Source organism: Myotis davidii, unplaced genomic scaffold (genome assembly GCF_000327345.1).
Source record: "Myotis davidii unplaced genomic scaffold, ASM32734v1 scaffold408, whole genome shotgun sequence".
Lineage (NCBI taxonomy): Eukaryota > Metazoa > Chordata > Mammalia > Chiroptera > Vespertilionidae > Myotis > Myotis davidii.
The window spans coordinates 658,367-674,595 of NW_006299389.1; the positions used below are offsets into that span (position 1 = coordinate 658,367).

Genomic DNA, 16,229 nt, shown 5'->3' on the forward strand with positions numbered 1-16,229 from the left:
CCTGCCCTCTGCCACCCAGGAGCAGGCCTAAGCCAGCAGGTCGTTATCTCCCGAGGGGTCCCAGACTGCGAGAGGGCACAGGCCGGGCTGAGGGGACCCCCCCGCCCCCCGTGCACAAATTTTTGTGCACCGGGCCTCTAGTGATATATATCAGAAAAATAGTACTAAGAAAAATGTTTTCTTCTAGGAGTTTTATGGTTTTAGGTATAATGTTTAAGTCTTTAATTCATTTTAAGTTTAATATCTTTTTAGAAAATGTGTTTTTATTGATTTTTAGAGAGAGAGAGAGAGAGAGGGAAGGGGAGGGATAGAGAGAAATATCAATTAGAAAGTAACATCATCAACTGGCTGTCTCCAGCATTCCCCCTATTGGAGATTGAGCCTGCAACCCAGGCACATGCCCTGACCAGGAATTGAACCAATGACCTTTTGATTGCTGGGTTGATGCGCAACCACTGAGCCACACTGGCTGGACTATTTTGAGTTTATTCTAGTATTTGGTATAAGAAGGTGTTCTAGTTTCTTTTCATTTCTTTTTGGGGGGCATTTATCTGTCCAATTTTCTCAAAGGGTTTAAAATTTAAATTCAGGTCTCTGGACTGACAGTTCCCTGTACTTGTTGCTGCACAGTGTTGCTGCCGTGCTATTTTTAATGTATGGTATTACAAACTTATGGTGTTCAGTGCATACTCTGGCCTGGGGAGCATCCAAACAGAAGACAGATGCTCTTGGGCCAGAGTACAGCCTCATCTTTGGAGGACAGCTATAGACCCAGGTCCTCTACCAGGTCAGTGTTGAGAGGGTTTGAGGACAAGCTCAATTTGCATAGGCTATCTTAGGTCATGTCTTGCTGTAGCCCTTGGTCTGTGTCCATTGTCAGGAATTGTCCTTTTTCACCACTTCTTTTTTTTTTTCACCACTTCTTTTTCATTATTGCTAGGCTTTTAGGAATTAAATACTATTTCTTCCATCCCTAAAAATATTTTGACAACTCTTCACATTAACTTATGACCAACTAAAGGGATAAAGGGCGTCATCTGTAGCTTGTGTTTTAATCTTTTTAAATAAAGTAAATGATATAATTAATTTATTGTATGTCAGTGGTAGCAACAGCTACTCAGATTTGGATTTCTTTTTTGTTAGATCCATTTTTAGTACATATGTGGGAGATATTGGCCTATAGGTTAAAGATTTAATATTATTTCAAATTCCTGGTTAACTTTTCACTCCCATCTTTTCTTTTTCTTTTTTTAAAAAATATATTTTATTGATTTTTTACAGAGAGGAAGGGAGAGAGATAGAGAGTTAGAAACATCGATGAGAGAGAAACATCGATCAGCTGCCTCCTGCACATCTCCTACTGGAGATGTGCCTGCAACCCAGGTACATGCCCTTGACCGGAATCGAACCTGGGACCTTTCAGTCTGCAGGCCGACGCTCTATCCACCGAGCCAAACCGGTTTCGGCTTATTTTTCAAATCTTAGTCTTTGTAGTAAGTATTCTAATATTACTTACTGTAGGGATACTGAGGTGGAAGCAGTTTATTTTTAGAGTAAGATTACTGCACTGCGAATTCAGATAGACAAAGGTTGTTACCTTTTGTTGTGTTTTCAAACCACTGCCCCTGCCTGATTACTAAGCATTTTCCATTGTAACCAATTAACAATAATAATACTACTACCACCACCACCAACATGGAAGCAGATATGCTCCTTTTTGCATTAGTTAGCTTCTTTAGAGTTATTTTCAGCCTCATTCAGCCCTTCTTATTTTTTCATCTGAGCAAATCTCTCTTGATTTTTTCTAAAATAGGTAAGTCAACACTTCCAGGGCTGGTGCACATTAGTTCACAGGAACATCCATGCTTGGGAGTCAAGGACATTGTCCACAATATTTATTCTTAAGTCTGTGTCAGCTACTGGTGAGGAATTTTAGAGTGTGCCACAGCTCGAGACACTAAATACTGGGCAGAGCTGTGGCTGCTGCCACCTGCTCTGATACATTGTCCTCTGCTATTGGCATGAAGAATTCTTTTCTCTTAACCTGTTAGGTCTTTCTGTATTTTTCTCCCTTGTAGAAAATTTTCCTAAAATGGTATTCTCATGGAGTGCATTTCTGTTCCTTTTATGTTAACAGATGCATATACTTAAGAAATTTGACCCTCTCGGGACATCATACTGAACAAATAAGTTTTGACATAGGAATTGTCTTTTATATCCACGTAATGGCAGTATATTGCTTGGCATATGAAAGATGCTCTGCAGATGTTATTTGTCATGAATTATTGAGTCCAAAAGTTAATTAAATGAAGTCCTCTAATTAATAAATTTATATAGAACCATGCACTATGTTAGGTGAGGAAGCTAAAACTATTGGTAAGCCAGCTATTGGGTTAGCAGATGCCTGTGCTGCCTGGAGATTCTCTCACACATATAAACTATTTTGCCGTGGGAGGTGTTATGGTAGCAGTCGAATTATGGAAGTAGTGTAGTCAAACGGAGGGAACAGGTTAGTTATTCCTGGCAGGGAAGGGGATGGTGTTAAAAGGAGGGTGGTTGTCTGGCCATCAGATCTGACCTAATCCTTGAAGATGAAGAGGATGAAAAGGAAACTTTTGTTACTCTTCTCTCCGAATCTATTTGAAAGATAAAATAGGTTTCCTGTCTGACTTTAATATCACAGACACTTTGGAATGTTTGCTTCTTTTATAACCAGGGTTGTTTTACCCTGGGTCTCATACTCACTGTGTTTTCATGTCCTATCTCTTAAGACTTACCTGAGGTTCCATTAATTGAGGAGGAAGTGGAAGAAACGGAGTCCTGGGCAAAGCCTCTGGTCCACCTTTGGCAGACAAAGGCTCCAAACTTTGTGGCTGAGCAGGAGTATAATGCAGCCATGGGCAGAATGGAACCACACTGTGCCATCTGTGCTCTCCTCATGCCATACTACAAGGTAATGAGGCTGGAGGGGTCATTGTCAAGGTTCCTATCACTGATGCACTCTTTCTGTGACTGTGAAAGCACAGTGAATCATTGTAAGGTAAGTATGAACATGAAAAGGAAGACATTCATATTTGTGTAGCTAATGGCCATAGAGCCCAACCAGAATGTCTAAGTGCTACTTGAGAGACATATCCCTGACAGTGAATTACCACTTTTGAATAAATGATTGGCTTACTTATTGGCCTTGGTTTATTTCAGTCAGGGGGCAGTGCCAACCTTTTTTTCCACCCCTTTCACCAAGAAACATAGAACTTAAAGCTTAACAAGAGAGATCTAGTCTCTGTTTTATGTTTGAAAACATCACTCTCAATAATATAAATGTTAGCTCTGGGACCACATTTAAGTGTCTCTTTATCTTCCCATGCAAAAGACACCACAGGATTAAATTCAAACTGAATTGTCCAGCATATACTCATCAGGCAGCTGTGCATAATGCCAGCTATGCATGATGTTTTCAATAACATCCCATATCCGTTATACTGATGGCATTTAGCTCCCCGAGGACCACATTTTCCAGCTCCAACACAGACAAAATGATCTCTAGGAATCTAGTAAGGGTGATGTATCTACATGATCTTATTTTAAGGTGCAATTAAGTGTATTGACGTTAACATTGTGTTCCGGGTTATATTTTCACTAATTGAATCAGAAATATTCTCCTCAAGATCCATGTAAAGTAAATGCTTTTCTGTTCAGATGTTCAGAGCATGAAAATGTGTGAAATCTCACATTTTCAGACCTTTGTAAATAGAAAGTAGGTTACTTGCTCATCTTTTAATGTGGCCCTGGTGAGTGACAAACACTTATGTTTTCCTTTTAAGTCATTAAATTTCTGTTTTCTTGGAAAAACAACCTTTTATTTATTCTTATTTCTATATCGTAATCTGCCTATATATTTCCCCAATAATTAAAACATTCTCACAGAAATTATAAGATTTAGTGAAATTAATATCAGATCTGTGGAGATAATATGATAGTTATTAGAATTTCAAATAAACAGTAAACATTTTCCATATATTTTGATAAGAGGTGACAATTTTGTTTTGCACGGTATATTTTTTATTTAATGACAGTTGCCAGATCTTTCTGTCTTGATGTTTTCAAACTTTGTCGAGAATCAGAAGCCTTCAAAAACTCTCTCAATACTTTTGCGCAGACATAAGCTTAGGTCTTTATAACACTCCTGTTAGGTGTAACTGGGTAAGATTCTTCAGTAAATGAAACCAGTTCTGTTAACCAAGTGCAAATAAAGAAATGAAAAAATTCATCAGAAAAACTGATACTTTCCATTAACTATTTATGTAAGAACATAGTTTTAGTAGCTCAGTACTTTCTTGTACAAGCAGATGCACAGAATATCTTCTTGTTCCTATAGCTTAGCATCTGATGGGAGCCTGAGGCGGAGCATTAGGAAAAAGCTAGTAGTTGGGTCAAGGAGAACAAAAAGAAGAACAGGAGCTGAAAGTTAGTGGATGGAACAGCTGTTAGTAGATTTGAGTGGCATAACAAATGAGTTCATTTCCATGTTTTTCACTCACGTGGAAATACTGTGTTTTTCAGCCAGAGAGCAGCAATGAAGAAAATGATTCTAGATGGGAGACAAAATTAGATGACACGGTTGCTTCGAGAGGAAAGACTAAGCCCCTCATTCCAGAGATGTGTTTTATTTATAGCGAAGAAAATATAGAATATTCGCCACCTAATGCCTTTCTGGAAGAGGATGGGACAAGCCTTCTGATTTCCTGTGCAAAGTGCTGCGTACGGGTTCATGCAAGTAAATGAATCTCTCATTCATCAATCATTGGCTTTTTAGTGCTTCACAGTCTTTACTTCTTACCCCTATGTAACCTGCCAGGTCTTTGGCATTGAACTATTGGTATATTAGATCATTTTTTCTCACATTTAAAAAAATTAAACTATGAGTAGGTATAATCATTCTTTTTTCTCCAGTTTTATACAATACCGAATCGCAGGGTTTCTCTTTGTTAGTGTCGTATGAATGGTTTATAATATAATATACACTGTATTTACCCCAGTGTAATACCAACCTTACATTATGTCTGAGATAGTCTTACTGTCTGTCATGTATTTATTAATCAGCTACTATTAGCTTCCCCCAATATTTGAATGTAATCTTCTTGAAATATAACTATAGCAACCTTCTTATTGTATTTATATCAATTCATAACATGTATTCACACATACACTCACCCTACATTTTTATATGTATATCAGAGGCAAAGCATCATTTCACAAAAAAAGCTAGGATTTTAATCTTGACTTCTGAATATACTAGCCATGCAGTTTAACCATAATATTTCATGTGCTTGAACTAAACATTTTATGATTTTGCTTAACTATGATAGGCTTTTCTCTTTGGGTAATTACACTTCTGTTATTTTCTCTTTCTATCTCAAATTTTATAGAAATGTGATATTGAAAATTACTCATTTAAATCTTTGAAAACCTTATTTCAGGAAGTCAGATTAACACATTTGTTGGTTCTGCATAATTGCTATTTGTGTTGGCATCATCAGCTACCTTCTTACATAGTTCTTTTGAGTCTGGCATGTACAGAATAGACAAATGGAATTGAACACATCCCTTTATCACTAAATATGAATTGTGTATCCTTTGTCCCTATCATTGAAATTAAAGCTAGTTAAACATAATATTTGAAATCTAATTTTAAATTACATTAATTTCAAATATTGTCAAAGTTTGTTTTATTTTAAAACTTCTCCCAACTTTGTTTCCTGAATTGCAACTTATTTTGAAATATGTTTTGCATGAGTAAAGGAGTAGACAAGAAAGTTTGAAGTTTTACTATTGCCCATTCAGGAATTATCAGTATTCTCTACAATAACTATTGTGAGCATTAGTTACTGTTAATACCCGCACTCTCATATTTTCTGGAACTGATATCCATGAGAACCAAAAGTATCTTTGTTTTGTTCTAAGAATCAGAAACTGTAGGGTAGGTAGTGCTTTTATTTAATCAGTGCTAACATGTGGAATATTGTCACAATGCAAAATACCTAATTCTTTAATCCATATTAATATTTTATAGGTTGTTATGGTATTCCTTCTTATGAAATCTCTGATGGATGGTTATGTGTCCGGTGCAAAAGAAATGCATGGACAGCAGTAAGTAGCTTATGTTAATATCTCTTAGCTCTTCTCACTTCGTCCACTGTGGATACATTTAAATCTAGTGGTAAGGTAAGATTATACACATGCTTTTGTGTACAATTCTACACTTACTGTATTTCTAGTCTTCTCTTTCTATGTCATCCTATGTGTTGCTTATAGTCATTGTAGAAATATTAAATAAAGTTTTAGGTGTCACTTCTTATCTCTGGAACCCACAGAGATTGCCAGTTTGTCAGAGCAGGTCCAGAATATTGTCCTATTCTGCGATTCTTGAAAATAAGTATTCAAGGTGGGGATCTTCTCTGAGGAAACCATACTCATACATAACTCTTCAACTAGCCCGAGGACTTCCCCATTTATTTATTCTTATATGCATACTTTGAGTTCTACTCTTTTTGAGTTCTACTCTTGTTCCAGGCATTTGCTGTGACCTTGAGACAGAATCTTCAACAACAAATCCCTCTTCATTGAAATTGTTTTCCTGGAAACCCTGTTGAAACTTTAGCTTATATCCTAGCATTGAGTCCTATTTCATTAATCCAGTATGTCACTCATTTTGCCATTTAATTTTGTGCTACCCAAATTTTTCATAAAATCGTTTCTTTCAAGAGGTACAAGAACATTCTTGAAAGGGAGAATCTGTCAGGTCTCAACATCATATCCCTCACTCTCGATCTTAGAGCATATGCTCAGCTTGATGGTGTTGATGATAATAGTAGCAGTTGCTCTCCTCCTCAGTGAATAATGACAGTGAATCAAACATCCTTGTAACCAGAGTTAAAAACCTGAAGGACAATATAAGGAAAATGCCTTGCAAATTTATGTCATGATTATGTATGTTTAGCTCTCATTGTTGAAATAGACATATGGTAACTGTAAATTAAAGGTGTATGTGGGGATGTTGTTTGAATACTTTTTTTGCTGGCATTCACCTTGGCTAGTGAGGGGGAAATGGGTGAAAATGTTCGAGTAATCTGATACATTTGATGTCAGAGCAGCGGTTCTCAACCTGTGGGTCGCGACCCCTTTGGCGGTGGAATGACCCTTTCACAGGGGTCGCCTAAGACCATCCTGCATATCAGATATTTACATTACGATTCATAACAGTAGCAACATTACAGTTATGAAGTAGCAATGAAAATAATTTTATGGTTGGGTCACAACATGAGGAGCTGTATTTAAAGGGCCAGAAGGTTGAGAACCACTGTGTTAGAGGTATATCTTAAACTTAAGAGGTCTTTTCATTAGTGGGTTCAGAAAACATGTTGGTATTTCCTTTAGTGTGATCATTATGTTAACAAAAACTATATAGCCCTGGATGGTTTGTCTCAGTGGTTAGAGTACCGGCACGTGGTCATAGTTTGGTTCCTGGTTAAGGGCATGTACCTCAATTGTAGGCTTGATCCCTGGATTGGTTGCATGCAGGAGGCAACCAGTCATTATGTTTCTCTCACATAGATGTTTCTCTCTCTCTGTCTCCTCCCTCCTCTCTCCCCTCTACTCTTGCTTAGAAAATAATCAATGGAAAAACTACCCCAGGTAAGGATTCAAACAAACAAATAAACAAAAAACTATGTAAATGCAGAGCATCTATAAATCAGCCAGGAAGTCCTATAATAAATGCATTCAACTCTTATTCCCATTGTAGGCACCAAAGCAAAGCCTTGTAAAATCTGTTTCACCAGGGATATCTTCTTCTTTACCCTCAAGTATAGATTTAGAGATGTGCTAATCCAGGTCACCAGGCCGAGAAGAGTTCTTTGTTGGATCCTTGGTTATTGCTTGGCACCTGTGCTCTCACATCGAGCAGTCCTATATTTATTCAAGGTACCAGTGTTCTCTGCATGGCAGAGCAGGGCCAGACCTAGGCCACTCGCCCTGATTCCAAGGCTGCTTCTGATTGATCGTATTGTTTTCCTTAAACATGTCTTAAGAAGGAAATTGATTTAAAACATCTTTCTATTAATCTTCACCCCTCAACACCCTCAGAATATACAGTAAGCCTTTTGTAATTTAATATTGATATCATGTAAGTATTTCAATTTGCAATGGAAATGGAACTCTTGAGTAGAACTTCACAGTGATCATTTAGACCACATATTTTCTTATTTCTAACTGGAAATAATTCAGACTCACAGTGAACCAATTGTTTCTTTTGATTTATCAATTTAGAGTATACTTTGTCTATGAAGCTTTATTTTGAAATTTTTTTCTCCTGAGAAATAGTTGAATTGAGTTTAAGCACTACAGGGAAGTAACTGATAATATTGATATTTTTGGCTTTAAGACCCTTATTTAGTGTGGTAATATGTGTTGCAATATTAATTTTTGCTAAACACAAGTATGATTCTTTGGAATTTGTGGCTGGAATGACTGCATTTAAAGTATCCTAATCTTGCCGAACCGGTTTGGCTCAGTGGATAGAGCATCGGCCTGCGGACTCAAGGGTCCCAGGTTCGATTCCGGTCAAGGGCATGTACTTGGTTGCGGGCACAACCCCGGTGGGGGGGGTGGAGAAGGTCCCTTTTTCCCCCATTGCCCCCCTTCCATCCTGCCCCCTGCACTTCCCCTCACCCCCGCCTGGGCCTTTACCACATTATTGTGTGTGTCAGTGGGTTATGCATATATGCATATAAATTATTTGGTTAATCTCTTTCCATCCCCTGGCCTCTCCTTCTCTCTGAGATTCATGAGTCAGTTGCATGTTTCTATGTCTCTGGATCTATTCTGTTCGTCAGTTTATTTTTGTTCATTAGATTCCACATAGAAGGGAAATGATGTGAAACTTGTCTTTATCTGAATGGCTTATTTTGCTTAGCATAATACTCTCCAGGTCTCTCCATGTTGTCTCAAAGAGTAAGAGATCCTTCTTTTTAACAGCTGTATAGTATTCCATTATGTAAATGTACCTCAGCTTTCTGATCCACTCATCTGCTGATTGGCATCAATAATTTAAATTTTGGAAGCAAAGGCATCATAGGGATTATTTCATCTAACCCCAGACAATTAATAAGTAAGTGAAGTCAGATTTGTCAACGTCCTCCTGGGCAAGTAGCTGAGGTTGTATATAAGGCTGGAATCAATGCTCACAGACCAGTTGTCTTTTTACTTACCAATTCTGAAGAGTGGGCATCGCTTTGGACCCTAGTTCTCTGCTTTGAGGTAAGAACTTAGTCTCATTTCTGAACTGGTAGAGCATAAACTAGGAAGGTTGTGATCATGTGGGCCAGGCCTTTATCTGTGACCTTGATTGCTTTCACCATTTCCTAAGTTTTGGTTTAGTGCTCACTGTTTCACTTTGCTACCATTTCTTTACTTTATTCATTCATGTTAATTAAGATAATAAAGGAGAAGCTGTATTGCAACTTCATGTGTTGGACAAAGAGAATAGTTACGAATTTTGGGTTACACCCTAACTTAGATTCTAGGATCCTGGCTTTATGCCCCAGTTCAAGTGAAATGAAATGAAACAGTCCAAGACATCCCTGCTCCCCTCACCAATACCTTTCTATCATGAGATTCAGGTTGTATATTCATTATCCTAACTAAAATCATTTCTTTGGGCCTATTTGTCCTATTTTATTTTATTTTATTTTTAAGCCTACAGCACCCGGTATTCCCAGGCGGTCTCCCATCCAAGTGCTAACCAGGCCTGACCCTGCTTAGCTTCCGAGATCAGACGAGATCGGGTGCATTCAGGGTGGTATGGCCATAGATTATTTGTCCTATTTTAGTACTGCTCAGATAAATAGACACAACTATATGAATGCTATGCTTGCATTTATGGTTTATTAAAACCCAGCTTTAGTAGATTATTTTATTTTAAGCTATTTGTTTTCTTCCCTTTTGTGGCTATATAATTCATAGTGGAGCAGTTTTTACTCCTTCATTATAGTATCACTTCTGAGCACATTCCAAACATTACCTAGTTCTGTTTTTAGGTGTCGAATGTCAGTATTCTGCTTCTGTGTTTCTTGTTAATTCTTAATGTGGATCAAATAACTTTTGACCTAAATTACTGTAGTTTATGTCTAATTTGTTAATTGAATTCCATGGTGTAATGACTATAAGTTACTACTGATTAAAAACATAGTGCTAATATTTTCACTGTAAAAATGCAGAATTTGTATTATTTTCTTTGAGGTTTGTCCCCACCATTTTCTTTTTTGTCTCTACATTAAAAATGTTTGTTTAAGTCTGAGTATTTCTGTAAAATACAGAATACTATTTTAGGGCTATACTTCTAATTATGAAGAAATATGTTAGTTAAATGTCTAAATACTTCTAAAAATTAGTAACCCATATGCTTAATACTATGTAGAGCAGCGGTTCTCAACCTTCTGGCCCGTTAAATACAGTTCCTCATGTTGTGACCCAACCATAAAATTATTTTCGTTGTTACTTCATAACTGCAATGTTGCTACTGCTATGAATCATAATGTAAATATCTGATATGCAGGATGGTCTTAGGCGACCCCTGTGAAAGGGTCATTCCACTGCCAAAGGAGTCGCGACCCACAGGTTGAGAACCGCTGATATATAGTATTAAGAGGTAGCATGCTATTTAAAAACAAGAGGATTTTCTATAATATCTTCTGAAGAACTTATAGTATAGAATTCTAGAGAGTAAATAAATATAAACAGATTTAAGAGGTTAAGGAATATTGATAAAATTTTATTTTTAAAAATTTTTGGGATAATGTAGCTCTTTGGTGTTAGTTTCTTTCCAGATAATTTAATTCTTTCTTTAGGGATCTTTTGGGGTAGGGGTCTGTGAGGATTTGGGTTATTGCCATAGATGGGAGTGAAAACTGAATGTACAGATCGGACACGTATCATGGGAAGTCACATCATACGCAGATTTATGACTGTGACAAATCATGAGTTGCCAGTCTTCTGTACATGGCAGCAATAAGCCTGTGCTGTAGTTTTTCATTGTCAGTGTGAAGAATTCCAAATAAAGTTACCATTTGTCTTACTAGGGAGCTCTTTTATTACCTTAAATAATTCTTTGGGGGTGGGCAAGGCAGATGCAGTAGCTCACATACCTATAATCTAAACAGAATCTAAATTAAAGGAAGATTTAAAAGTAATTTAATGTGAAGGTTTGACTAGAGATACATATCTAAGGTCTGTTCTGGTCCTAAAATGCTTTGATTATGTGTTGCTTTGTATTTCCATTTTTTCTTTAGTTTTCCTTAAGAATTGGGGACCATCAAGGAAACTATACTTAATTTCTGTGCTTCTTAACCTAGTTATAGATGGTGAATAACAGAAACATAGGAATAGAAGTGATGCTGGTAATTATTGGTAAAATCAATGTAGTTTTTTTGAGCTAAAGGAAACTTTCAATGGTTTTTGAAAAAACAATGACCTCAGAGCCTTACTATAATTTTATCAACCTGCTGTTTGGGAATGCATATCAATAGGCACTATCCTTGAAATTCCTTTTTATTTCAATATATCCTATTCCACTTTATGGGAATTTGAATATTTTCATTTGAAAGTAATACAGTGTAAAAAAATATGGAACTATATATTATATTCTTGGATGCATATTGCCATGCTATGAAAAAGTAAACTTTGTAATGAAAAATTTAAGAAAATATTTTTTAGGCTAAAATTTTTATTCTGTATAATGAAATGCATAAACTAGGTAAAGGCACACATATCTATTGAAGAACATTTATTGTACTTTGTAGAATAATAAAGGTGTATTGTATATGTACAACAAACATAACATTCTAGTTTCCCCCAAAAAAATGGTTTTAAGAAAGCAAAGCTCAGGCATGAAATTGGTTTTCACCTTGGCTATACATACATTTATTCACTGTGCCCTTTATTTTGCTTATTTATTTTTCAAAATAGAGTAACAATTAGATATAAGCAAACTATAATTTGATGATCATTTGGCATTAGCATTTTCTTTTCTCTTAGAGTTGAATATGTAATTGTGATGATTAAAAACAAACATTTTGGTGTCTATTTGTTTTTATTGCTTCATTGTAAATCAGTGGCTTCTACAGATTGGGTAATGGTTGCCATTCATGCCCTCCAAGGCTGTACGTACAAAGCTATTTCATTTGGCTTTGGAAAGAAAGTGAAGTATTTTCTTTGCATAAATTATAGTCACAAAATTACAAGGCACCTGAGGTATAGTGGTCTTTATAAAATCCACTCCCACAATGCTGCTCAAGCTTGTGGGTAAGTCATTTGTTAGAACATATTTATCTGACCTTCTGATGTTTGGAGTGTATCTTACTTTTAACACTCAATTTTTTCTTTTTCTTTTTTATTACAGTTTACATTCAGTATTATTTTGTATTAGTTTCAGGTGTAGAGCACAGTGATCAAACAATCATATACTTCATTAATACTTGATCCTTAAGTCTTAGGTAAATGTGCTCAACTTCTTGGAAAATTGATAAACTCTTGACATCTTTGGAAACTAGGAAGCCCCAACAACCCCTGGTGTTAGGTAGAGTCTTTGACTCCCACATTAGGTTGAGCCTGGGTTTTATAGAGGTTCATCTGATGTGGAGCAACCCTAAACACTGTTGAATCTGAAGATATTGCTTTCTTTCCTCTCTCCAAAGTAGGAGTTCTCTTAGGGTGTAAATTTCTGAAGAAAATTTGTGTGGTTGAGGATTATGTTACCCTTATCCTTTGTAGCTCCTCTCCAACTTAAAAAGTAAAGTTTCACTTGTTAACCTTTGACCTACAAATTCAGAATAATTGTTGATTTAAATATAAACTAATATATGTAGCAGGGTTAGAATTTTTCTAGTCTCCATAAAATTTAATACTGACAAAGACTAAAGAATTCTTTGTTTCAGAAATCTCATTTTGCAGATAATGAACCAGGAGTTTGAAAGAGTAAGTCTTGCTCAGGATCACCCCACTTATGGTGAGGGAGCCCCATTCAGGACTGTACCCAGCCTCCAGATCCCCAGGCCCTGGCTCTTTTCCCCTCCAGTTATTGATGTTTAGAGTGAGAAGAAGGCTGAACAGCTGGCCTAATTCTGACCCACTTTTTTTCATGATTTTGGTTAGTTTACATTGAAAATAAAGTCAGTACTAATTTCTAGTGTAATTGGTTACCTACTTACTATGGAATAATTAGTGTTACTGGGTGGTTGTGGGGGCAGTTTCTCTCTGGAGGACCTGCCCCAGAACTGGGTAATCTCCTGAATTCAATTTCCCAGCTGACAACAGCCCTGACATAGTTCTTTTGCAAAGAGCTCTGAAGCGGCTTTGTAGATCAGAGCCATTGATTTTCAGATCAGGTTGGCTTATGGCCTTGAGAGGTCACTGTGACACTGCACTCTTTGTGATGCGTTTTATGCTATATGTTTTTTATTCCATGGGATACTGTCAAGACCTGATGATGAGAGGCTGTCAACCCGAAAGGCTGACTTTGATCCTCATATACAGTAGAACTAGTAGAGAAAAAAAATGCTCTATTCTATTTTTTAAAACTTTATTGTTGAAAGTATTACAAATATCCCCCCTTTCTTTCCCTCATTGATCCTCTGAAAGGCTCTGTTCTCTTTTTTTAAAAAAAAAATAATATGTTTTTATTGACTTCAGAGAGGAAGGGAGAAGGAGAGAGAAATAGAACATCAGTGATGAGAGAGAATCATTGATCAGTTGCCTCCTGCACGCCCCACACTGGGAATTGAGCCTGCAACCTGGGCATGTGCCCAGACTGGGACTCGAACTGTGACCTCCTGGTTCATAGGCTGATGCTCAACCACTGAGCCACGCTGGCCGGGCTGAAAGGCTCTATTCTTTGTAAGGTTGGGCAGTCACAGGTGGCAGTGGCCATTTGAAGCCATGTGGTTGATGACACCATTGAGGTATCCTGTAAGCCTGTAGCCAGGACCGCATGCTCCCACTTGAGGTAATGCATTTGGGTTCAAAATTACCTCTTGCCTCCTGAGGAGGCACGTAATTTTGATTAGCTGTACCCTGTCTCATAAAGGCCGGGGCAGGAATAACTATTTGACTTTAACCAAACAGAACAGCACATTTACGGATATCAATTATCCTGAGAGCATAGCTGTGATGTGGAGGCCTTTCCGTTAGGAAACTGCTCACAGACTATAAAGTCACAAATCATTTTTTTCTATTCTCCCTTTTGCTCAAGAAAAATCATCCCTCCCCCCCACCCCCTTGCCCTTTTGGTAATGGTGAGAAAGAAAGAAAAGTCTACAAAGCTTATTGTAAGTGGAACTATATTCATAAATAGCTTCTTGATTGAGAACAAATGCCTCATTAATCTTAAGTGCTTTAGCCAGAGAGCACAAGTAAAGTCAGGAAGAATAATGACTGACATTATGGGGAGCATAACATACTGTACTCTACACCAGGATGTGCATGCCCGAGGTCACTGGGCTATAAGGCACAGGTCCTTAGAAACGCAGTGCAGGCGTTTCTCACGAATGGCAAAAGTTGGTCCAGTGGCAGGGTGAAGAAATAATGTACTTTGCTATTTGTTATCGAAGGTCATGCTTGGAAGAAAGAATAAACCAGCTGAGCTTTTATTTGAAAGCCGAATGTTGTACATTTTTAACAAAGATGTTCAACTTGAAGTACTTTGCTCAGGATCCTGGAAATACTATTATGTAAATGCAGTAAGTCCCATGTAGATTACTTCTGACCACTCTTCAATTATAGAGGTGCTTCTCCTTGCCAACAAGTATGTGTCGGGCTTGCTACCAAACAGGTGCTCTGCAAACTTCAAATTAATTTTTATCCAGTGGTCGGCAAACCGCAGCTCGCGTGCCACTTGTGGCTCTTTGGCCCCTTGAGTGTGGCTCTTCCACAAAATACCATGTGCGGGCGTGCACGTACAGTGCGATTGAAACTTCGTGGCCCATGTGCAGAAGTCGGTATTTTGTGGAAGAGCCACACTCAAGGGGCCAAAGAGCCGCATGTGGCTCACAAGCCGCAATTTACCAACCACTGGTGTAAGTAATGGCATTAGAAAGACAAATCTAAGAAAAAAATGTAATTTGAAACAAACACAAAGTGTAGCTTTCTATTCTTCTGCTATCTTCTTTTTATACAAATGGTTAATGATATTTAAGTAGTTAAAATGTAGCAAGCACACCCACCCTCCTCAAGCTGTTCACATTCTAATCCTGGAACCTGAGGGTCTGTCCTGTTGCAGGAAAAGGGGAATTATGGTAGCAGATAGTATTCCGATTGGAAGATTATTTGGTTACTTGGGTGCAGTCACAAGCGTTCACTCCCCACAGTTCAAAATGTGGGCCTCTTCTCTACACTAACAGCATATAGTCATTGATACCTGTCTCTGTCCAACTCAGCCTCTCCATTGAGCTGCAGATTCATGTGGCCAACTCCTGAGCAGCATGTCTAGTGAGTAGCTCAAATTCACTGTGTTTCAAAATGAATTCCAGATCTTCTCCTGTGGGCTTCCTAATTTCCAGACCTTCCAGCTGCTAAGGCCTAAAACTTTAGAGTCAAATATGCTTTTCTTTTTCTCATACCCCATGTCTGTCTGACCTGTCTCGTCTGCTTTTAAATAATCTAGAATCCTGGATACATTTTCTTTTTAATTTATCTTTATTGTTGAAAGTGATACAGATATCCCCCTTTTTTTCTCATTGACCCCGTCCACCCCCCACTCACCATTCCTAGGCCTTCACCACACTATTGTCTGTGTCCATGGGCTATGCATATATGCATATAGGCAATCCTATTTTAAAAATTACATGTCAGGAGTTCCATTTTTATTAATGTTTTGAGGAAACTCCATACTGTTTTCCACAGTGGCTGCACCAATCTGCATTCCCACTAGCAGTGTACTAGGGTTCCCTTTTCTTCACATTTTCACCAACACTTGTCTTTTTGTGTGCCACAGCTTTTTTATCCACTCATCTACTGAATCAGAGCGACCAGACTGACTGGTCACTATGACACACACTGACCAACGGGGGCAGATGCTCAACATAGGAGCTGCCCCCTGGTGGTCAGTGCGCTCCCATAGCCAACCTCCCGGGGCCGGCCAACCTCCCCTGGTCCCTCCCCATGTCCAGGAAGAGCCC

The 16,229-nt window shown here is 37.9% G+C and overlaps 1 protein-coding gene across 4 annotated transcripts in view; it reads left to right on the top strand.

Annotated features, from left to right (window-relative positions):
* Window positions 1–16,229, top strand: part of KDM4C (lysine (K)-specific demethylase 4C) — a 354,050-nt gene that overhangs the window by 215,209 nt on the left and 122,612 nt on the right. For all 4 annotated transcript variants that reach the window (XM_015571205.1, XM_006774842.2, XM_006774843.2 and 1 more), the window contains 3 exons: window positions 2,772–2,953; window positions 4,564–4,777; window positions 6,074–6,150. In XM_015571205.1, the coding sequence (XP_015426691.1) occupies window positions 2,772–2,953; window positions 4,564–4,777; window positions 6,074–6,150 (473 nt within the window). The remainder of the gene's footprint in view (window positions 1–2,771; window positions 2,954–4,563; window positions 4,778–6,073; window positions 6,151–16,229) is intronic.